A 24,660-nucleotide genomic window follows, 5' to 3' on the forward strand; every position below is an offset into this window, starting at 1 on the left:
TGACCTTGTTGATGAATGGAGCCGGCTAGATGTCATTCTTATTATGCTCATAAGCGTATTCAAGAGTTTTGGTGCACTTTCGACACTTGAAGTTCAACGCTCTCTGCATTGTGACTTCATGCAGCCTCTCTCTCTCTCTCTCTCTCTCTCTCTCAGTTCTCTCGCTTCTTCTCTCTCTTCGCCTCTCTCCCCGAAATAGTGGACTGTTTTTCATGTACTGCAGGAGTCAGTTTGTTTCCCGTTGTCGTGCGTCCCTTCTCCCTGTTGTGATAATTGGGGAGAGAGAGAGAGAGAGAGAGAGAGAGAGAGAGAGAGAGAGAGAGAGAGAGAGCATGCTAATTTTGTCTTATTGAAGTCACACAGACGATGTTGGTGATGATAAACATTTAGGAATGAAAGACTAATTAGTATGAAAAGGGAAGAGAATGAGTTCGTGTTGTTATTGGCTTTTAGCAAGTAAATTCGTACTTGTACTATAAATTTAAGCAGTTGTAATGAGGAAATGCATGAATGAAATGTTTATTGATGACAATAGCAGGTTGTGAGGCAACAACGCGATAGTATCTATAATATATATATATATATCATATATATATATATATAGTATATATATATATATATATATATATAATATAATCAGTCATTCTAATCCTTTTGTCCCAGAAAAACATTGCAAATTTTCTTTCCGTCTAATGATGGACCTCTTATTTTTCTTCTCCATATTATTGCCTTTTACTTCTTGTTAGTCTCATTCTCTTCCCTCTTTCCATATACACCCTGCTGTTCATTTCACTAGTCCCTGTACCAGCTACAATAATGAAATTGTCCACCATACCTATTTTATGGTATTTATTTTGCAAATCTCTTCTTCCTCCCTTTGATATTCTTTCAACGAATGTTCCCTTTTGTAGCATGATCCCAGCTATATGTTCATGTGTTCCTCGAATCCGCCATACTTGCCCAGTCTTCCTCTGTGCTCTCTCTCTCTCCTCGCGTCCCTCCCTCCAGTCGTTTGTTGACTCGCTCGATCTGCCCTACACTGTCGTCTTAATACGCATTCCGAACTGAATAACCCCAATGTCTTAATAATCATCTGGGTTTTATATCTCAATAGATTTTATGTATGTATGTATGTATGTGTGGGCGTGTGTTTGTATGTATATTCATATACATACAAATATATATATATATATATATATATTATATATATATATATTATATTTGTATGTATATGAATATATATATATATATATGATATATATATATATCTATATATATATATATATATATATATATATATATATGTGTGTGTGTATTCTTAGGAAACTGCAGGGGCAGGGAGGGAGTCTGATACAGGCTGGGACACTCCCATGGCCTCCTCCAGGAGTCGAAATGCCTCCACTCACAGCAACAACACGTCTGCCCGGAGTATCAGGTCCTCGGGAGTAGGGGCTAATGGATCGTTGCCCTCGAAGCTCTCTCCTAGGCCTCTTCAGGTATGACTTAAGTGTCATATTACGGTTTGTTTGCCTCTTGGGGTGTCGTTTATTTTGCTTCTTTTCGTTAATTAGCTCGTGATTTCATTTTCCTTTTCGGTTAGTTTGTTTTATTTAGTCTTGAAACTATTAAATTTTGAATCTCGTCGTGACCCGCTTTCGTTTGTTCGAGACTGATAAGGCTGGATGCAAGTTTCTTTAAAATACCTGGTATTTTGTAAGGCACACACTCCTCATGAGTCTGAGTGAGACTAGCGTCGATTCATAGATCAGGGCATCAGAAATTTTAACCTATCTGGAATGAGACTTTTATTTTCAGCAACATCTGTTCAATGCAGTTTATAGAATAGAATTCATTGCTTGCTTATATATATATTTTTTTTATTAAATGAACGTGGTAAGTAGTTAGTTTCTGCAAAAAGCATGACTGTGAGCTACATGCTAACGGGGGTCCATAGCATGCTAAAAGATAGCTAAAATTAGCTTGGGAAACTTTGTATGAAGGTCTGGTTGGTATTTATCGGATAATACAGGAAATGACCTAACCATTTCTCTCGTGTGTATACTGTAAAAAAAAGTTGAAATGTCACTAACGAACAGCAAAAGCAAGACGGAGGTGAGAGCCTTGAGACAGAACTTGCAAGAACATATACGTAGTCAGTACCTAAGTCCCTCTCCACTCAGTTGAAACTTGGGTGAGCAAGGCTATGGCTGGTGATGTCTCAGCAGTTAGACCTACAAGCACACCAAACTGCTCTTCGCTTAACCAAGGATTGGCCATGTACATTGACCCTGACCTTACAGACCTTACAGCTCGTTCAGGTTTCCCCAGGTCCCTAAGTGTGAGGTACCTCTAATGTCTACCAGAGAATTGCTAATGCATTTTCCAATCTTGGATGGTCTGGGATGCAGCTTACATATTTGTCGAGCTTACTATTAAACACATCTACGATCACTCCTGACATGTTCCTCATGAGCTGGCAACGCAGTGAATAGGCGCTGCATTATCTATGCTGGTGCGTAGTGGATTAATGTCCTGTGTGCTTTCCTTAGTTTTCCTTGTATCGTTTTGGTTACTATTAATCTACCTTTAGCTCCATGATGTTTTCGGTAATTCCTTCTATCTGTTTCCATGCCTGTATTATCATGTAGCGTTCTCTTCTCCTTTCTATACTATATAATTTTAAAAATTGTAGTCTTTCCCAGTGGTCAAGATCCTTAACTTCTTCTATTCTAGCTGTAAAGGACCTTTGTACACTCTCTATTTGTGCAATATCCTTTTGTAGTGTGGGTACCATGTCCTACTGGGTGGTTAATGGACGGGTAACCCCGTCTATCCAGTGATGGCTGTGTTGTAAGGCAGGCAGATAGTGCCCCGCTCATGGGAACTGAGGGAGCCATTCCCTTTGTCGATGCCAGGGTAAGGGCGACAATGACCTTCTTGCCAGGGTTTTGGGAGAGGCTTTCGTTTAGAAATGAAGGTTTGTTGGAGAAGGAAGTTTTGAACAGGTTTAATTTTCAGTCAGGTTTGTGTCAGTTTTTATACAATTTGATTGATGTGATAAGTGAACTACTGATGGAGGAGCATTCAGGGAGATGGTCAATCCTTTTTGTCAATTTCATATTAATTATTTCTGTTTGTGTTTCAAATGTTTATGCCTAAACAAATTGACGGAGTGTACAACCACAGTGAGTTGTTGCAGCGCCACTGCATGCATAAATGAATTAATCAGTCAGTCACGAAAAGCGCACCTTCATTCATAAGTTACTACTTTTGCCATTTTTTTTTCGTTCTATTATACACTTTATTGAAATTATTGGGATTTTTTTATGAGCTTTTAAAAGTGTTAAGTTCTGAATGTTAATTTATAGAATTTTATTTCAGCATTAGTGTTTTTTGCATTACCTTACCTCGCCTATTTCTGCTTCTTATGTAGTATATGCTTTTATTTCTCTTATATGAGTCTGTTATTCTTTCGTGTTCCAGCAACCTGTGAGAAATCCGCCACGTAGATTATATTAGACAATTGCGTTTTTATTCTATCCCTGATGCAATTCATTTGAATAAATCTTTATTTTACCTTTACGGATAGCTGTCCAAAAATATAATCCATTTCTTCCAATCTTATTTATTGATTCAAGTCAAATAGGCGACCCCATTTTCTCCATTTTCATTATTTGAAGAACAGTACTTTGTTACCATTATTTGGTCATTTGTCGAAACTAAAACCAATCTGCTATTTATATCTCTAGACCTAACGATTGGCTTCTACAGGTTGTGGACCGAACAGAGAAAAGCGGCTACCTTCTACCCAACAGCAACGCCACCCAAACTCCTGGCGATAGCGGTGGTAGAGGAGGAGGAGGGGGAGGAGGAGGGGGAGGAGGAGGAGGAGGAGGAGGAGAAGGAGTTGGAGCAGGAGGTGGAGGGGTGGTCGTGAAAGACGTGGAAGCAAGCGGAGGAGAGGAGGAAGGTGAGGGGGGCGAGGAGAACTCCCTTCAGCGCCTCATAGCTCCCCTCATAAGTGTCTTTCAGCTGGTCATCAGATCGTCGTATATAGCCACTAACATCGTCATGATGGTAAATATCTCCTAATTTGGGAAAGGGGTGGAGGTCTCTCTCTCTCTCTCTCTCTCTAGTGGGAGAAGGTAGTATGTCTCTCACATAATTTGGAAAGGGGCCTTTTCTTTCTTTCCTAATCAAGGAGGGACAAGCTCTTTGTTACAATCCCTCCCCCATTTTCCTTTGTTTGTGTTTTGTGAAGCTGCCCTTATCACAGCCTCATTACAGTACTATCTTTAATTGTATGGTCACTATTACTTTCCCCCTTTCTTTTTTTTCAGTGGCCCTTACTGTTTTGGAAGTGTTTCTCTTATTTTGTATTTCAGGGTTTTCCCCCTTGGCTTCCTTATTATTCTTTCACCTCTAGCCAGTTCTTCCTTTATTTTCTCATTACCATATATATCTCTTTCTTGCCTCCTCGTTATCCCATCTCAAGGTTATTTTCCTCAACATCCCAACATCATTTTTTGGCTCGTTATTTTCATGGAAATTCCCTTTGATAATTAAAATCTTTCCTAAATATAGTTCTTTCCACATCCACACTTTCTCAATTGGATATTGTTCCTTTTTAAGATTATTTTTTTGCTTCATGAGGAAACTTACCATTAGGCTGGGCAGTGAGGTCCCTGATTTTTAATCATTATTGTAATGAAACCAAAGAGTCGAAGAAACAACTTCGAAATGTTGCGTTTCTCAGTGAAGATAGTAGTGCCAGAAGTTTAAGCCATACCGATGAGTTGACGAGATGTACTGAAACTCGTTGTCGTGTCTAACTTAGATTTATTAATCAAGCAGAAATATTTTAAAGCTCCATAAGTTTATGCTTTCTTACACATTCAAATAATTAAAGTCTTCCTTCGACTGCGAACTATCAGATGTTCTGACATTTTTTTTCTCTCTCCCAATGCAGGCTTGGAGTATCACATACCACAGCTGGCTGACCTTTGTCCTTCTGCTGTGGGCTTGTGTTTTGTGGATGATACCGAACCAGAGGGCAGCCATGTTGAGGTGTTCTCCTTTCCTCGTCATTTATGCTGAGGTGAAGAATCATATTTTAAGTTTGACTGGAGAAATGTTAGAATACTTATAGCAGTATTGGTTGGGCAGTAGTTCTTTATTCATTTAATTTTGGATTCACTCTGGAGGTTTGTATTTTTGTTGTAGTGAATCTTTCATATTTGCCCATGGACACAAACCTGTTCAAGTGGAATGGGTTAGAAAGGTAATTGAAATAATGAGATGATGCTGTACTTGGTTAAGACCTTAAGGAAATTTGCAGCCCTAGATAGAAATGTTGAGGGTATAGCTTTGTCATACAGCCACAGCACGTGCTCTGATAAAATACGAAAACGACTATTTAAGGGATACGTTCCACTCATTATACTTTCCGTTTTGTTTGGGGGAAGGAGGGAGGAGGAGCAGGAGGAGGAGGAGGAAGGAGGAGGAGGAGGAGAGGAGGAGGAGGAGGAGTAGGAGGGAGGAGGAGGAGGAAGGAAGGAGGAGGAGGAGGGAGGAGGAGGAGGAGGAGGAGGAGGAAACGATGGTGTTGGCTAGCCCATCCAATTGGTCTCCTCAGTAAAAGACATACATAAGGCAACTATTTTCATTATCTTATCAGCAGATAGTCACCAACTGCCAATTTTCTTCTTCCGATACACACACTAAAAGTGACTGTAATAATTAAAACCCAAAGCTCTGGCTTTAATGGTTAGATTTCCTAATCAAGATTCGAAATTGAAATACAATGGAATACAAAGTCCAATGATATGTCTTATACAACAGTTCAAAAGTCTATACAGGCAGTCCCCGGGTTATGACGGTCTCGGCTTACGATGTTCCGAGGTTACGATGCTTTTCAATTATATTCATCAGACATTATCTCCAGGGTTACGACACCTACAACGCTCATCTGACAGATGAAATATGACACCAAAAATGCAAAATAATCAATATTTGAAGTTTTTTTTTTTTATGAAAATGCCATAAGAATGCAGTTTACATAGTTTTCAATGCACCCAAAGCATTAAAAATAAGGTTTTCTTAGGATTTTTGACGATGTTCCGGCTTACGACGATTTTCGGCTTACGACGTGTCTCAAGAACGGAACCCCTGTCGTAACCCGGGGACTGCCTGTATTGACATAAATTTCAGTGATTCTGGGGTATTTTGTCATATGTTATGAGTTCTCACATGCTACTTTTTTGTCTTCTTCCAGTTGCTTCTGTTGCTGCAGTACATTTACAGCATGGACCTGACTGAAGACGAGTTACCCACCAAGGGTGATGCTGTTAACCTTGGTCAAATAGGCCTCTTGAAAGACAATTACCTCCCCGTTAAGCCCTTACTTGTGAAGGTCCGGTATTAACTCTGGTTTTGGGTCACATTTCAAAATAAATGATCGTGATAATTTGTGAGAAGAATCTCTGATTCTCTGCTAAATTGAGCACAGTGATTATGCTGGGCATTTTCGTCATGAGGTTCATGTGATACAATACTAAATATATTGGAAACTTCGTCTTTTTTTTTTTATAACGGAATGTAACTAGAAAATTACTCTTCGTATATTTTTTTATCTCGTTACGTGCATTTATTTTCATCCCTGTGTTAATAGAATTCTCTTTTCTTGCCTCTGCTTCTCTGTTGAACTTCATACGAGAATTTCTGTTTTGAACTCCTCCGACATTTTCTATATAAATGATTGTACATCATAAAAAGTAATGACGTGATTCTCCCACATGTAGGTATTGTATACAGGGATGTTTTGGATCACCCTGCGTCAGTATGTGCAAGAGGTGGTTGAAGTCACCAATAAGGAAATGTCCACCGCAGCTGCCCTGCAGCCTTTCACTGTGGCAGTCAGCACCACCACCACAGGCCAACCAGTAACGAAACTGGTAACTTCTACACAAGGTAAGATAGATACTCAAGTTGATGTTTTCATTAGTGTTACAGATGAGGTGAAGACAGAGAAAACATAATAACCGTCTTTATATTTCTGTGAAATATCCTTCTCCGTGAATAAAGCTTGCTCTGTTTAACAAACTGCAGCCTTAAAATGCACTGTGAACTTAACATGCTTGTTAAGTTCATCAAGATCTGAATTTTGAATACCTGTTGGTCGCATTGCCTTGATCTCATTACTGTATAGCCTATCCTTTTTCTAAAACACTAAACCGTAATTCCCTACTGTTATATGTGAGATATGGTTATCTCTTTTCGACCCTCAAAAGTTTTCGAAATAAATTAATCAAACTTTTATTTCCTTTGATTTTTCATTCAGAAGAACCAACAGCTTCCCCAGTCATGCAGCGCCTTGGTCAGTGGCTGCAGGGACTCCTGGCGAAGTTCTGGATCTGGCTGGTAGCCATCATGTTGTTTGTGTTTGGCATTCAAGGATCAGAAGTGGTCATCTTCAGGATCATGTACATGGTCCTCTTCCTTATCTTCACCATAACATTCCAGGTGGGGTTTGTGCATTTTGATTTATCTTTGTGGTGCTTGTTGGAAGTTGCTCATATAATTATTATATTTCACTTTAATTTTTTAATTTCTTGAAGTTTTCGTAAATGTATTTTGTAATTTCTTGAAATTTTCGTATTTCATCATCCCCTTTTGATATCATGGACCTTTACGTTTTGGTAAAGTTCAACGATATGAAAAGGGAGAAGAAATATGAATGATTTTTTATAGATAGATAAGTAGATATAGTGTTTTTTTTATCCTATCACAGTTGTCGTACTCAGCCTGGCGAAATTTCCTTTATGGGTTCTGGCTGACAGTGATTGTGTATCAGATGCTGGTATTGGTTCTGACTTATACCTATCAGTTCGACAACTTCCCAGCATACTGGGAAAATTACACTGGAATTCCAGTAACTCTTCAAAAGGATATGGGGCTAGAGGTGAGTCCGAAACCCTTAGTCTGTTATTAGAGGCATTGTCCTTCGAAAGTTATTGATATAGAACATAACTGACATGCAGATTTGGCAGAAGCCTGTTTTTACTTTGATATAAACTGTCAGTTGATATAGGGATGAGTACATCTCTTAGAGGACTTGACAAATTGGGCTTGGAAATACCTTGACATTGGTTGTAGACAGCGTTAGAAGAAAATCTAACTTGTTAATGATTGTAGGAAAGTTGTGACTGTGGATGTAGACTTAACAAGCCAGTTGTTTAAGGAAAATTATCATGCCAAAGGGAGATGGAAGGATTTTCATTTAAAAAAAAGAAAAACTTGTAAAAGACTGTTCTATGCAAATGTCATTCCATGAAATAAGAATTTTTCTTGCAACAAGAGTTATTTATTGAAATATGAGTTATTCCTTGAAATAAGTGTTATTCCTTGAACGAAGAGTTGCTCCTTGAAATAAAAGTTAGTTATTGAAATTTGAGTTATTTCTTGAAATAAGAACTATTCCTTGAAGTAAGAGTTATTCCTTGAAAGAAAGGTTATTCCTTGAAATGAGTGTTATTCCTTGAGCGAAGAGTTGTTCCTTGAAATAAAAGTTAATTAGTGAAATTTGAGTTATTTCTTGAAATAAGAACAATTGCTTGAAACAAGAGTTATTCCTTGAAATAAGTGTTATTCCCTTAAATAAAAGTTGTTCCTTGAAACAAGCACTACTTCTTGAAATAAAAGCTATTACTTGAAGTAAGAGTTATTCCTTGAAAAAACAAGACCTATTCCTTGAAATAAGAGTTATTTCTTGAAATAAAAATTATTCCCTGAAACAAAAGTTATTCCTTGAAGAAAGATTTATCCGTGCAATAAGAATTATGCATTAGGCTAAGAGTACTTCCTGAAAATGAGAGTTATTGCATGCAATAAGTTATTCGTTGCACTGTGGTCCTTTGTTGTGACAGGACATTCGAAAGGAATCACCTGGAAGATATTTGTCCTTTTATTCATTTTTTTCGATGTCTTAGTATTCAAGTCCTCTATAATGCAGGAGTGATCATCTTTACTATTCTTGCAAAAGTAATTTTAGTAAACAAGCCTTTTTGTAAATCATTCTGAAGCTGTTAAGTTTCAGAGGGAAAAGATATATTTCAATGACGCATAATTTATTTCACTATTTCTTTTCAGGTATAAAATACACATGGCGACTGGGGATGCCAGACTTTTAGATCTCTTTTTACCATGTGCATGATGAGTTTTTTTTTTTGTATCCCTGACTTTAGGCATTGACCTTTTTCCATTCTTAGGTTGTGTCACCTACAGGTTTCCTGACATCTTTTGCCAAACTTGGTTAAGGCAATGCAGCAAACATAGATTTGTGAGAATTCGTTATTCCCTCCAGTGTTTGCTGCTTGCATAGGGTTTAGTGGCATGGCACTAAGAGATGCCAGAAATCGATCTTGGATGACACAAACTTCACAGTGACCAGCTTTGAAATCTAATACTGTGTTTGTTACCCTTTAAGGTTTATGATACTGGTCGACTTTTCATCAAGCTTATGACACCGACGTTCTTTGTCATCGTGACAATAATCCAGGTGCACTACTTCCACAAAGATTTTCTGGCTTTATCAGATATGGATAAAATGTAAGTACAGGATTTTTAGGTCATTTGTTGAATTTTGCATGTAATGTGACATAATCTTTGATCATAGCGAGATATTTTATTTCACCATAGTATTTGTTTTGTTTAAGTAATATTTAGTGACATACTCAACAGTAATTATGACATAAATTTCCTGAAATTGCTATAATTAAATCAATAAACTTGGTCTTTTCACGTATATTCACCTATGATTTTATGAAGTCATCCGTAAAGTTCATAAGCTGAGATGATTGAGTAGACATAAGCAAAACTTTTGGGGGGATCAGAGCAATATCCCATCTACATATCCAGCTTTAAGACTAAGATTTAGAAACTAGATCAGAAGGTGTTTTTTAGCTTTTGGCGGTTTTTAAACTTTCATTATGTCTACTTATTCAGTCAACTTGAACTGCAACATAGTGTTCTTATTTTAGTATTACTCTAGTTATGAATTACATTGTTTATATTTCGGTTATGCAGCAAACAAGGACTAATGTGTTCACGTTATAGACAAAAAGATAACTTCAGTATTTTTTCCGTTATTCAGGGGAATGAACTGAAGTGTCTTAGTTGACTCAATGTTAGAGATTGCCCCTTGAATTTTATGATTACCAAAGGTCTTGATACGCAAGTTGTTCGTCGTGATTCCTTTAGCATTTCCATTTCATTCCGTCTCTACAGTCCAGACCAGCCTGCAGTGAAGGTGGGTAAAAAGCCTGACCCCAAGAAACCTGTCTCAAGTCCACCTGACTTGCTGGAATCCTGCACCTTGGACGATGTTAAAGGTGAGAAAACATTTTCCCTGGGGTTTTATGTATACATGAAACCCATTGTTACTTGTAATAGATATTTGCAAGTAAAGTCTTGCACTGAAATTATACATAAATCCTCTCAAGGTAATTGCAGCTCTGGAGATGGATTTTGGGGAACCATGGCTCATAACCATAAATAATTTGTCAAAAATTAGTATTTTGATGAAGCATTAATGTAGGAAAAATCTTAAACTGACAACAACAGACATGTGCTTAGGTCTGCTTTACAGATTTGGATTTTTGCAGATGAAATTGTGGTTAATGCACAAGCAAAATTGCATCAATTTACTGTAGTAGTGCTTATAGTTTACAAGTTAGATTTACACTTTTGTTTAAGAACATCATTTCATTTATCTTAATTATGTTGAATAACATGAAAAATTTCTTAAATGTTACATCGCTGGTTAATGTTTCTTAAGTTAAGAAAAAAGCAGAATTTTAATGCTTTCATAAGGTATAAAATTAGAGCACTAATCATAAAGAATAGACGCACAGGCAGTCGCCATTTACCGGTAGTAGCAGTTAACGGTGGTCCAGTTTTATGATGCTTGTGTAGCGACGCCTTTATCTGGGTTTTCGGCGCCATTAAGCGAGTTATTAGTGCTGCTATATTATCGCAGATTTTCTGTTGGCGGCGCTTGGCCAGAAAACGGAACCGCCCCCCCCCCCCCCCCCCCCTTTGTTTATCTTATTTATTTATTTATTTATTTTTCAATGGACAACGTTTATACTTCCGCATTTGCAAAGATATTTGATCTTATTTTTCCCTCTTTTCTTTCATTCTTCACAGCTTTCTTGGAATTTTATGGCCAGAAAGTCTGTCACTTTTTTTTTTATTTGCTAAGGTATACTTTCTTAATTTCCTGTTTTTTTTTCTTATTTTGAAATTAGATTGAGATCTGTTTTTCTCTTTATAGGATAAAGTTTTAAGGTTAAAAAGTCCCATCTTTTTTAACCTGAAATCCTATAAAGAGAAAAACAGATCTCAATCCAATGAAATAAGAAAAAAACAGGATAAGTAAGAAAATATACGTTTACTAATCGTTGTATTGTTTTTTTCCTCAATGTCAAGATAAAGGAACTAAGTCTGTGATATTTTTGTATTTTCAGCTTTCTTGGAATTTTATGGCCAAAAAGTCTTCGCAAGATTTCAGAAGACTTTAGCTTCAGCCTTGGAACTAGGCTGGAGGTTCTTAGAGCTTCACATCATGAGGATTGTTCTTGGCTCTGTCATCATGTTGGCTTGTTACGATGTGAGTCTTAATCATTTCTATAGTCATGCAAGATGAACATATCTTTTCAGTGAATTCCAATTCTGAGGTGTCATTACAGTTCTCAAATTAATCATGAATAATCATGAGGCATATTGGTCATCTATTTAGTTTATACTGACACTGTACTATACTTCAGTTTCATAAACAATATTCTGTAACAAAAGTTCTAGAAATTCTAATCAGCAAACGATTGAATCTAAATTATGAAGTTAACTGTTTCTGTTCTCATCAGTAATGTATTGGGCCAATTTGAAAATTTACACTGAAAGAATATTTAAGAGGGCAGTATATACTGAAATTATGAAATTCCTTGGACAGTACAGTACAGTTGTTGGGTTGTAATGCATATGTTTGTCTTTTTTGTTTTAATATATACATTTGATATCTGAGCATATGCTTACTTTTAGTAGCATTGTAGTGTAGACGGACCTACGTTGTCAAAGTAGCCTACCTATATACATGTACTGACCTCTGTACATTTGTAATGTCTTTTTTTTTATTTCAGTATTTTGCTATTCTTTTTGTAAGTTACTGATTGTGTTATTGTCCTTTAGTGTTAAAGAAACTATTTAGGTTTATAGAAATATCAGATGTATTTTATTGTTTATTTATCAATGTTAATTAAAAATTGGAATGTTCTTAATCAAAACAATACGGCAATTTTTAAAACACATTTATTACTATGTTATGTATGTGTTTGAGATTCTGTATGAATTGTCCTGTCAGTAAAAATACCTCATCCTTAATTAACCGTGTTTGTGGATTTTGTAAGAAAATTTCTGTACTCAAAATGTGGAATATGAAGGAATGTTAAGTATAATTACTTTTCCAGGTTTGTGCCATACACTGGATATTTGCACTGCTGGCAGCTGTTGCAGTTCCATGTCCAGAAAGAATTCAGACTGCCATTTGTAGAACGTGTGTTGTTTTAGCATCTCTGCTCCTGATTGTTCGTATGATATATCAAATTGACTACATTGATGCAGAAGGCTGGGCTGCAAACTGCACAGTAAGTTGAAACTCATTCCAGCATTATGCTGTATAGTAGAAAGCTAATTTTGCTGCTCGTGGAGAAAAAAGTTGCCACTCCAGATTGGTAAATTTTATATCTGTGAGAATGTGAGAATCTGAAAGTTAAATCATGACATTCAAGGTATGCACTGACTTTTTACTTATAGTTTTTCATTAACATTTGTTGCACTGGCTTACTGGTTTTTTCAGCAAAATAAAGTGTGAACTAGCATTTGACTTTTAATTTTGTAGGTTGCTTAAAAGATTGTTCATATTAAAGAAGCGTTATTAGACTGTGCTGCTACTAAGTGTGCTAGTATAGGAGAAATATAGGAGAAATGTCGCGGGCTTTTTAGCCAGCAGAAATATGACTGTAAGATTTTTTGTTCTTTTATCTATTTCTCAAGTCAACAGTACCTGATCTTATTCATGTTACCTTTCTTATTAGCTGTATGACAATGAGACAACGTGGGATTACCCAATCAACAAGATAGCAAATAATGCCATTTGGCTTGGGCTGTCGAAGGCTCCGAGTTTGCCAAATTATTTGAAAGGATATATTGGTAAGTACTGTTAGTATTGGTGAGTATGTTATTGCTTTACCTTTGATGGTGTATTTTCATCCTTTTCAGGTTTTCTTTATGGTTTTGTTGATGGTCATAGTAACTGTTTCATGTGGTTTGCACATTTTTATCATTTGCTCCCTCATGGCTGTTTTGCTTGCATTATTTCTTTGACAGTTTCAAGTAAGCTTCAGTTAGCGTTGAAGGTTATATCCATGAATGTTATCCTACATGGCTTTTCATATTAATTATTTTCTCACGTTTTTAAGGAGTTATTCAAATATGTCCATGATGTAAATTTTGGGCTTTTTGAAATAACGTTGAAATAAATGTGACTGAAACAAAATAAGAATATGCAAGGACTGATGGATAATTGCCATATCAGGAATAACTGAATATAATTATACTTCAGTATTTTTTGGTATCTTAAGTATCTCAATTTTAGATTACATGAATTTATATTGTGTTGGAAATAACCCCAAAATTTTTAGGGAATTTAAAATCTTGGCAAAAATGTGCTTCATGATGCAGTTATACGATAAGTTTAGTAAAAACTGAGATACATTGGCTACTTTTGGATAAAATATAAGTAAGTACTTTTTGCTCAATCTAAATGAATGCCTTTACATAGTTAGCATTTACTTATAGTAAATATATGCTTACACTGTTATTCTGATGCAGATTCACTCATGGTTGTTATTATTACAGGGATTATAGTTGTAATTACTGTCCAAGCAGTTGTGGGAATCCGTCAGGAGTATGTCCGGAAACTGACAGGCCTCCCTCCTCCCCCACCGGGAGTATTGTTTCCCAATGTAACCCGTGCATTGGCAGATGATGGTATACCAGAATGTACAAAGTTTCTTCTTAATTATGGGTTTTATAAATTTGGGGTAGAGGTGAGTAATATTGCTCTTATTCTTGGTTTTTATCTCACTTTCCTGGTATGTAGCATCAACCAAAGTGCAAATAATTATGGATGATGCAATTTGAAGTAGGAATGAAGATTTCAGTTATAAAAGATGATCCTTCATGATTCCTTTTACGATTTTTGTTCTTAGTTTCTACTTTGCAAATAATGGCTGTCATTTCCAGATATGTTTGATGAGCCTTGTGGGAGTTATTGGAACAAGATTAGATGTCTACTCGTTGTTCTATGCTGTGTGGCTCTGTTATTTCTATAACCGGCAGCGAAAAGATATAGCCAAAGTCTGGAAAGGTTTTGTCATTTTCATAACAGTTTTGATTCCTCTGCAGTACCTGATGTGCATTGGGATTCCTCCAGGCTTATGCACAGGTACTATCTTAATGTAACTCAAAATACATTTTATTTGTACTTTTCCTTTAATATTTGTTCAAGTGGGGTTATTTTCAACATTTGGAATACTTTTGTTAGATTTTTCAGAAAATTTGCAAATTGGGACTTTTAGGTCAATTCAGATGGTTTTTATATTAATTTTGTGCACGACTTTTTTATGTCTTTCGTGGAATTGCTGTAAAATATAATATTTGTGAAAGATTCTAATTTTTAAAAGTTTGTTGTTTGTATCTGGTACAGCGTAGCCTTATATAATAGGTTTTAAAGGCATACTAATATACCTTACAGATTACCCTTGGGCAGATACCATGAACTATGAACTTCGAGAGTGGCTCTTTTTCCCCAATTTCAAGAAACCACCCGAGTCCTACAAGATTGTCAGTAAGTATAGATGTATCCAATAGACTAACATGAATTATCCTAAAGTTTACCTGACTTATTCATAATTAGGTAGGAGTTAGCTTATATATAAATATATATATATATATGTGTGTATGTGTGTGTGTATATATATATAATATATATATATATATATAATTATATATATATATATATATATATATATATATATATATATATACATATACATATACATATGCCTGTATGTGAGTAAATGTAGCACCCACAAAGCCCTCTTAACTTCATGAATTCATCACACTTTTTGGATGTGCTTGTCACTTTGGTCTGAGATCCAAACAAAAGAATAGAGAAGGTCAGGTCAGTGTCGTGATTTCATTCTGCTACTCGAGATGCGGATATGAATCCTTCCACGGATGTCAGGATTTCTCTATATGCTTTTATTTGTATCTGAGGCCTTGTAGTGAAAAGCATATCCAGAAAATGGAAAGAATTCGAGAATTAGATCCATTATATATCTGTATGTATATGTATACTGTGTATATTTTATATATTTATATTTACGTGTGTATATACATATAGTACATACACACATGCATATATATATATATATATATATATATATATATATATATATATATATATATATATATATATATATATATAAATATATATACATTTACATATACACATACATATACAGGGTGCGGCAAAATGATCTTACACATTTATAGGTATAATAAAGCGAAATAGAATAAAGAATAAAAAAAAAAATTTATTTTCCAAATAAAAATATAATGCTATTTTGTTTCATTTCGGTTTGCAAATTACATTCGTCAAATGGGAGCCGTTGTTGTCCACACTGTCGAAGGCGTTGGCGAAAGTTGTCCATAACTCGACGGGTCATTTCGTGTGTGATGGCAGCAATTTCTTGAAGAATGGCATCTTTTAATTGTTCAATAAATCGAGGGCGACGAGTGTATTCTTTTGATTTCAAATATTCTCACAGGAAAAAATCGCAGGAGTTCAAATCGGGTGAAACCATTGTTTCTATCATCAAGTTCATTCATTATGGGTCTGGGTCTCAGAAAAGTCTCTAGTAACACACAATATCGATCAGAGTTAACAGTCACTGTAACATTGTCTACTTCGAAGAAGTACGGACTCAAAATGCCAAATTCTGCTACCGCTTACCATACGGTTACACTAGGACTACGCAAGGGGCTTTGGTGTAACTCACGAGGGTTTTTTTTCGGATCAATATTGGAAATTTTGCATATTTACCCTTCCACACAGGCGAAAATGGACCTCGTCACTCATAATAAAATCGTGTTTCGAGTAGGCACGAAGTGTACACGGAACGCTCTTAGCGTTGCAGTTACCGATTCGTTGTTCTTGAAAAACGTTTCCACAATGAAAGTTCGATGCTCGCCTGTCCAATCCATATGGGTAACTCAAACGAAACGAAACAAAATGGTATTATATGTGCATCTGGAAAGTAAAAGCACTTTTTTTTTCATTCTTTTTTTTATTACACTTTTATTAAAACTACAAATGTGTCAGATCATTTTGCCGCAACCCACACACACACACACACACACACACACACACACACACACACACATATATATATATATATATATATATATATATAGTTATGTATATATTTAGATATATATATATATATATGATATATATTAATATATATATATATATATATATATATATATATATATATATATATATATATATATATATATATATATATAGATATATATAGATATATATATATATATATATATATATATATATATATATATATATATATATATATATATATATATAATATATATATATGGGCAAATGGGCTAAGCTGAAGATAAAGAGGCAGAAGATATGTATATATATGTATGGTATGTATGTATGTATGTAGTATATATATATATATATATATATATATATATATATATATGTGTGTGTGTGTGTGTGTGTGTGTGTGTGTGTGTGTGTGTGTGTGTGTGTGTATTCACAGATCTAGACTATATTAAATTTACATTACTTCCAAGGATGGATAGAGGAGTGACCAGCAGCAGTCAGATTAATTGACTGTTTTCAATTTCATTATCACAAAGACCATGGGTAGGCTCCAACTTACAGTGCAATGTGATAGTAACTCACATATAGAAAATGTTGAATATACTCCAGCCTTCAAAGATTGATCGAGGGGAAACACTGCAAAAATGATGGCAAGGCAGCCCTATCATTAATTAGACAAGGACACGCCTCTTCTCTCTCTCTCTCTCTCTCTCTCTCTCTCTCTCTCGCCCCCTGAGTGATCAGTACTAAACATGTTTCGTCAGCTTTAGTTCTACGACTAAGAGAATAACAATTTTGTGTAAAGCAAAAAACTCAATGAAGATGGAAATGCTACGGAATATTGATAAAAATGAAAATAAAGATGGAAGAGAATTGAAAAAAAATGTGAATCTTTGTGATGAACCTCGAGCTCATATAAAAGTTATAGTATATGTATGTATATGTATATACGTAATTATGTCATGCACTTGCTTTTATTGCTTGTTCTCAACTGTCACAAATGATGATTATTTTCTATTCATTCCTTTTTTATTTTATTTGTATTGTATGCCACCAATGTAAAGTAGTCTTTTTATTTTCTAGTGTAGATTGATTCTCTGGATTCTTGTAGTCTCTGGATGCTTTGAAAGAAACAACGAAGTTGTTTTTCTTACTTCATTCACACTAATAAAAATATACAGTAAGTTTACAAGTTTAGTTTGTCTGGAGAGTAGAGGTGAGGTCTTGATGTTTGAAGTTTCATCCCCATGGCTTCTGAGGGAGGGTTCCACCTCCTCTCTGGGAACTCTGTTCCTAATCTGCTCTTCTGCTACTCAGTAGACACCCTCCAAAGAGATGTCCCTCCCAAAAGTGGGAAGGTCCTATTCTATTGCTGCCCTCTGGTTTCGTTCAGCTGTTAATGACGCCCATTGTCCCTCCTGTTTAGGGCGGAAATTAATTCTAACAACTCCCTCGATGGGTGTGACTAATGACGTCACCAGAAATGTACTGGTTCCGGTGGGAGAGCAAAGGTTATATCAATAGCCTTATCGTAAGCAACGAATGCACTTAATTCATGGTCGCCAATTCGATAAACATCTTACTTGTTTCGGTTATGACGAGAACACTTACGTTGCTCACGGCACCTTTCTCTCTCTCTCTCTCTCTCTCTCTCTCTCTCTCTCTCTCTCTCTCTCTCTCTCTCTCTCTCTCTCTCTCTCTCTCTCTCTCTCTATTCTTTTATTCTCTCTGTCTATCCATTTGTCTATCAGTAGATATCTCTCTCTATTTTTCTTTATCCATCTTAATTTTCCCTACCTTTACTATTATACTATATGTATATGTATATATATACATACATACATACATACATATATATATATATATATATAAATATATATGTATATATATATTTATATATCATATATATATATATATATATATATACCTCATATATATGTGTGTGTGTGTGTGTGTGTGTGTCTGTGTGTATGTATATGTATATATTATTATATTATATATATATATATATATATATATATATATATCATATATGTATATATATATATGTATATAATATATATGTATATATATATATATATATATATATATATATATATATATATATATATATATATATATATATATATATATATATATATACACGTATTTACCTTGGGGATTTTCGTAAATCAATGGATTACACTGAAGATCCATGCAACCTGCTTGGTATTATGTAAGATTATTAACCTCTGGTCTTGAGATCAGGCAAAAACATATTAAATCAGTTAAGGTTGAAGGCATGCTTTAAAAGGGGGGTGATTAGGTATAACTCTGGTGTTTTAACTAATTATATTTACAATAGAAATGATATAAGACTGGTTAGCGTAACTGGGACAGAAATACAATATTCCCTCTGTACACAAAGAAGCAATGTGGTGTATTCTTGAAGGAAAATCCAGTAGGAGTCTGCTTCAAAGGACACCGTAAGGTGGTGGGGAAAGCCAATATTGCACACAAGTTGATGTACAGAAACCACAGCTGATTAACTCATAATCTGTAATCGAAAAACACATATACGTATTTACTCCTTTGGAATGAGGCTAATAAATGTATACTTCTAGAGTTTGCACGCTAAATATTACCCTAATCGTGCTCTCTAAATATTAAGCTAACTTTTAAATGAAGTTAAAGTTACTGTAATTTCATTTAAAAGCTTAATACATTACCCTTAAAATAAGAAATAGAGGGTTGTTGAAAATATAGGAATGTGTGAAGAATACATAAGTACTTCTCTCTTCTTTCCCCCTTCCGACGACTGATCTATTTTTAGAAGTCTTCTCAACCACTTTTAATAAATTCTTTATTCTGTCCCTTTCTCTTTGTTCTGAAATTAGTTTTCATGAACGGACAGTGCTTTTTATTTGGAATAATACAACTCTCAGTTATGTCGCTAACTATGAGAGAGAGAGAGAGAGAGAGAGAGAGAGAGAGAGAGAGAGAGAGAGAGAAGCATTGTCTTTACTTAAGTGTTAAGCTAACTTTCAAATGAAATTAAAGGTACTGTAAGTTCATTTAAAAGTTAACCCAATGCGTTACCCTTTAAAAAGAAATAAATGGTTGGTAAAAATATAGGAGTGCGTGAAGATCGCATACGTAGAGAGAGAGAGAGAGAGAGAGAGAGAGAGAGAGAGAGTTATGATGCTAATCGGTAACATCTCCCTCCTGTCAGATTACTTGACATATTTGACAGCTTTTGAGTCTGAGCTTCTGGTGGAGTTGTTTGAAAATATCAATAGACTTATAGTAGAGAAGAGTTGTTCTTACTTAAAAGTGAGATGGAGAGGTTATTTCTTAAAAATGCTATTACATACGAATTTTGTAATTACAGTTATATTATTATTATTTGAAAATATTAACAAACTTAGTACAAACTAAATGTACCATAAAAATTCTCTCATCTCAGTAAGAGAGAGAGAGAGAAAGTATTATTTTTATTATTTTATGTTATTCAATTTACACATAAAAGCTTGAAAACATATAAATTACATAAAAAAGATTAAACAAACACTTTTGCAGGGTTTCTCCAGGATTCGAAAATGATGAGTTTGCATGTCTGTGAAATACTCGTGTATGATAATTAGTTAGATTCCAATGAAAAGCTTGTGCTATTGCGATTTCGCGCAACTCAAATGGCGTAAGATTGAGGTATTACGTATATATATATATATATAATATATAAATATATTATATATATATATATATAGTATATTATATATAGATTATATATATAATATATTACTTTATATATATATATATATATATATAATATATATATGTATATATATATGTATATATATATATATATATATATATATATATATGTATATATATAGATATATATACACATGTATATATAGATAGATAGGTAACTGTTATCAGTTGAGTTAAAGATCGAAACTGCCAACGGTTTCCTTTAGAATGCTACAGGCGCACCTACAATTATTTACAGAATATCCTATTGTCAAGCAAATCACAGTATGCACCATATTTTCACTTTTTATAGAAATGCAGAATGAACTTCTTAAGATGAACATTATTGTTGTTGCTAAGCTTTAATGAACACTCATAGGTTCCATTGTGGATCTGAGTTGTTCTTTGCTTTTTATAAAAAAGAAAAAAAAATTGCAAGTCCTTCCTTGTTCTGTCAACAGAGGATGAAATACAGCACACTATTTATTACTTTAGGGAAATAATAATAATACTATTTTCAGATTACATTTTGCCATGTACTTTTGGAACTTTTTGATAAAGAATACATTTCTTTTATAGCACTGATTAAAAATACTTCTCATTACATTGACATGGATTGGTATTTCCTTCATTTACTTAACAATAAAACAATGACATCAGCAAAATTTAAAATTCAGTACGTATATTGCTTATGTGGTTGTTTCTATTAAAAGTCTTGTTTTCCCAGTTTAGAGAACGCCATCCTGCATTGCGCTCAGTATCAAGTAGTACTGTCTTACAGTACAGTATACTTATTTTTCTCTTGTATTTGTTGCTGTGATCGTTTATATTCCGTCCATTAGAAAATGTATCTAAGCTGTTGGGTTGTTCATCAGTTGAATCATCTTTATTATTCTTTTGCACAGTAGTAATAAATCCATTGGCTATTTTTCAGCTGACTTCTGCTTATTGGTATTCGCCGTTTGTCAACAAAGAGTCTTTGAAATAGAATTTGCCGATGGTGCTGAATCCTATGAAGGAGGAAGCAACAGGGAGATTGTCTATGAAGATCCCGAGTCTCTCGTCAATCCTCTCCCCGACTTTGTTACTTACACAAGGTATTGGAACACCAAGTACTGTGCCCTACTTTTTATTTAATAACATGAGCAGTTCTTGTGTAAGTCATTACTACTATTTTTTTTATTATTGTCAATATTATAGTGTGACTAATAAAGGGAAAAATATATCCAAAGGCACCTTGCGCATTGTAATACATATATCAGACATATGCAGTGTGGCCAGAGTGTCAAGTCTGCTCGACTCCTTTTCAACCAAAATGTAACAAGGTTAAGAAAGTGAATACTAAACAGATTTAATGTTGATAAGGAACAATAAATGAAATAATCTCCTGGTCTTTACTCTTGTCTGTTGTTGTATCCCGCAGAGGGGATACCATCTTTAACTTCACTGAATTGTCCTTTCTGCCCCAAACATGTTGCTGTGTTCCTTTGACTTTTCAGTCGTAACCTTTGGTCTACTCCTACCTTAGCCTTTTAACCTCTTTAAGTTACCTTGCTCCATTTTCCACATCTCATTTAAGAATAAATCTGTAGGGTGAGCCCTCTTCAGAGTCCACAGATGTGACTCGGTGGTTTTGTTAACGTGGCCTTATGGTACAGTAATCGTATGACATTACTGTTAAGATTTAAAATGATCCTATTTGCATTGTATGTTCTGTTTATGCTGCAGTATAAATATGTTTTAGTTTCAACCAAAATTCTATCTATCTAGTATATGAATCAAATTGATATTTCTTATATTTTATTTGTATTTTATTTAGTAACTAACTTATCACCCTACAGTATTCAGGTAACACGTTTCATGCTCATTTTTATCATTTATACATTAGTATTTATTGTCATTTTAGTGGTTGTTATTTCTCCTTTTTTGACTCAAACAAAATATGACCATATTTTTACATTTTAACTAGCTTTATTTTTGAGGAATATAAAAATGTATCTCCTGACATTATATATGGTGCAACTATGCTAGGTTTCTGGTGGGTATATGAACTAAAACAAAAATTTTTTTGCTTGGTTTACAAACACATCATTTATATTTGCCTGATTCATTCCTGTAGACACATCATTCCCAACTCAAAAGAAAATGATAGTCCTCTGACTGACTGGTAGCAATAAGCATGCGCACCCTGGACTCACTTCATGTATGTGCTGTTTGGTATTAGCAGGTCAGTCTTAGCTATTTGCTGCTTAAATGTTTTCCTGTCCTGTTAGTTCATACTAGTTCTTCACTCTTTTCAGCAGCAGTTTCTCTTTTCCTCTTGTGTTTGGATATTTTGTGGCTACCATAATATAAGGGTTTTTATGAAAAAAAAATCTTATTGCACTGTACTGTCTTACTGGTGAAGGTTTTTTTCGGCAGTGGTGTTTTACTGCTTTTTTGTGCCCTGTAAATCTGCCTGTATCTGATTAATATTGTGATTCCAGTACATTTATTATGGTAGGGTTGAATGAAACTTCATGTCTCCTTGCTCTGTTGCAGTTTGAGGTTGTGACATGACCCTTTTTCTCTTAGCTCAGTATGTGTTTTATATGGTTTGCAACTTCTGAAAATTAAGGATTGCCCCCATCCCTGACCTTTGTCCTAAATGTCTTATGCCTGGAGATTCTCTCCAGATGCAGGTGACTCCATGGTCTGCATTTATGATAACCAACCTGTCTCTCTACCAAGCTGTAGCCCATTATAACTTTTTGTTTTTTTTTCCAGTGCAAGGTCTCTGGTGCTTTGAAAGAGTTTTCTTTGAAGTTCACTACCAACCTAAGTATTGTAGCACCTGTTTGACTTCAATGGTAAACACAACATAAGTTGGCCAGGAATCTGGGCAAGGCCTAATTTCTGTTAATGGCAGAGTTGACCAGATGAAGGAGGCTCACATAGGTGTTGAGAGCTGAGGATTATGTGAGCAGCAAGACGCCTGTTTGATTGTAAACATTAGCAGTTGACTGAATGAAGCAGAATCACTCAGGGTTTCCTGAGCAGGCACATATACTGCTTTTTTCCCATAGCTGGATTGATCATTCTTCTTCAACATCAGACACAAACATTGTTTTAGGCAGGAGCACAGTATGGGCACTCCAGGCCCAGTACAGCTGGCTGATGGGAGCAGACTCACCAAGAGACAAGTGGCTGTGGTTCTGTAATCAAATCAGCTGTTCATCTTTAACATTACATTTTGGCTTTGTTGCCAGGACTGGGCTGGTCTAGACAGGCACAGGCTGGTCAAAAAACAGTGGGAGTTCACCAGCAAGTACAGTTTCAGACAGTTTTCATAGACTCAACTGGATTTCCCTTGGTTAACAATTATGAGGCTTAGACTTAATGGAACTCCAGCTGTTGAACAGCTTGAGTTTCAGTGTATAGCCATCTTCTGGGTGACTTCAGTCTGTAGAAAAGCAGCCAAAGTTTTCTAATGATATAGGAAACAGATAGGAATTTTTTACACATGACCACTTGTCCATTGCCAATGGATACATTGACTTGGTTCCTTGCGAATTTATCAGTTACCAAGATTTTAACTGTTACAGATGAATCGGATAAATCTAAAGAAGGAACCTCAGTGGTGGCCTGACCCCAACATTCAAGAATTGACTTAGTGAGTGTGGTTTTTAATGCTACTTAAACAACTGAAGTCGAAGGTTGAACATCAGTGATGGATGAGCTTTTGGTTTTGACTTGTCGCGCAAGTGGTGGACTCAGCCAACTTGCTGCTTATAAATGGTCTGGGGTTATAGTACTTAATGAAAGCACCTAAAGTTTTAATTTATCCAGGATCAAACTTAGTATCAGCTTAAATTCAAGCAGGAGATGCAGTCACAACAGAGATTTCTGGAAAGAGGAAACGTAGAATTTGGACAGGCGAACAGAGTGGAAAATATCTGGGCAGACATGAGAGAAATATGTGTGGGGGAAGCAGAGGAACTGGTGGGAAGAACCAGTGGATATGGAGTGTCGAGAGGAGAAAAGTGGTGGTGGAATGGAGAGGTGCAAGAATCAACTAAAAGAAAATCAAAAGCATTTAAGGACTCAAAAGTAAGGCATGCACAGGGTGCAGAGGTACGGTATAGAGAAGAGGAAAAAGAGGCAAGGAGGAGGGTAGGTATGGTTATTGGAAGGGTAGCAGAACAGTTGAATGAAAGACTAGGAACAAGAGAAGGAGAAAAAGATATCTATAAGATTTCAAACTTGAGGAAAAAGCAGACAGGATTTTGGTAAATTGCATGTCATCAAGGATAGTGATGGAAATATAGTATTGTATAGGGAGAAGACATTAAGAAGAGATGGCAAGAGTATTTTGAACAACTGTTAAATACTGAAAATGAGAGAGGGGAGATGGA

The 24,660-nt window shown here is 35.3% G+C and overlaps 1 protein-coding gene across 1 annotated transcript in view; it reads left to right on the forward strand.

The window, feature by feature from the left end:
* LOC135195072 (piezo-type mechanosensitive ion channel component-like) overlaps positions 1-24,660 on the forward strand; it is a 347,594-nt gene that overhangs the window by 153,120 nt on the left and 169,814 nt on the right. Inside the window, exons 11-26 of the mRNA XM_064221446.1 lie at positions 1,323-1,496; positions 3,772-4,077; positions 4,970-5,098; positions 6,275-6,412; positions 6,801-6,969; positions 7,343-7,521; positions 7,790-7,960; positions 9,485-9,606; positions 10,285-10,388; positions 11,526-11,668; positions 12,522-12,698; positions 13,149-13,263; positions 13,972-14,162; positions 14,359-14,560; positions 14,870-14,962; positions 21,201-21,363. Coding sequence (XP_064077516.1) covers positions 1,323-1,496; positions 3,772-4,077; positions 4,970-5,098; positions 6,275-6,412; positions 6,801-6,969; positions 7,343-7,521; positions 7,790-7,960; positions 9,485-9,606; positions 10,285-10,388; positions 11,526-11,668; positions 12,522-12,698; positions 13,149-13,263; positions 13,972-14,162; positions 14,359-14,560; positions 14,870-14,962; positions 21,201-21,363 — 2,576 coding nt within the window. The remainder of the gene's footprint in view (positions 1-1,322; positions 1,497-3,771; positions 4,078-4,969; positions 5,099-6,274; positions 6,413-6,800; positions 6,970-7,342; positions 7,522-7,789; positions 7,961-9,484; positions 9,607-10,284; positions 10,389-11,525; positions 11,669-12,521; positions 12,699-13,148; positions 13,264-13,971; positions 14,163-14,358; positions 14,561-14,869; positions 14,963-21,200; positions 21,364-24,660) is intronic.

The sequence above is a fragment of the Macrobrachium nipponense genome, chromosome 15 (assembly GCF_015104395.2).
Source record: "Macrobrachium nipponense isolate FS-2020 chromosome 15, ASM1510439v2, whole genome shotgun sequence".
NCBI lineage: Eukaryota > Metazoa > Arthropoda > Malacostraca > Decapoda > Palaemonidae > Macrobrachium > Macrobrachium nipponense.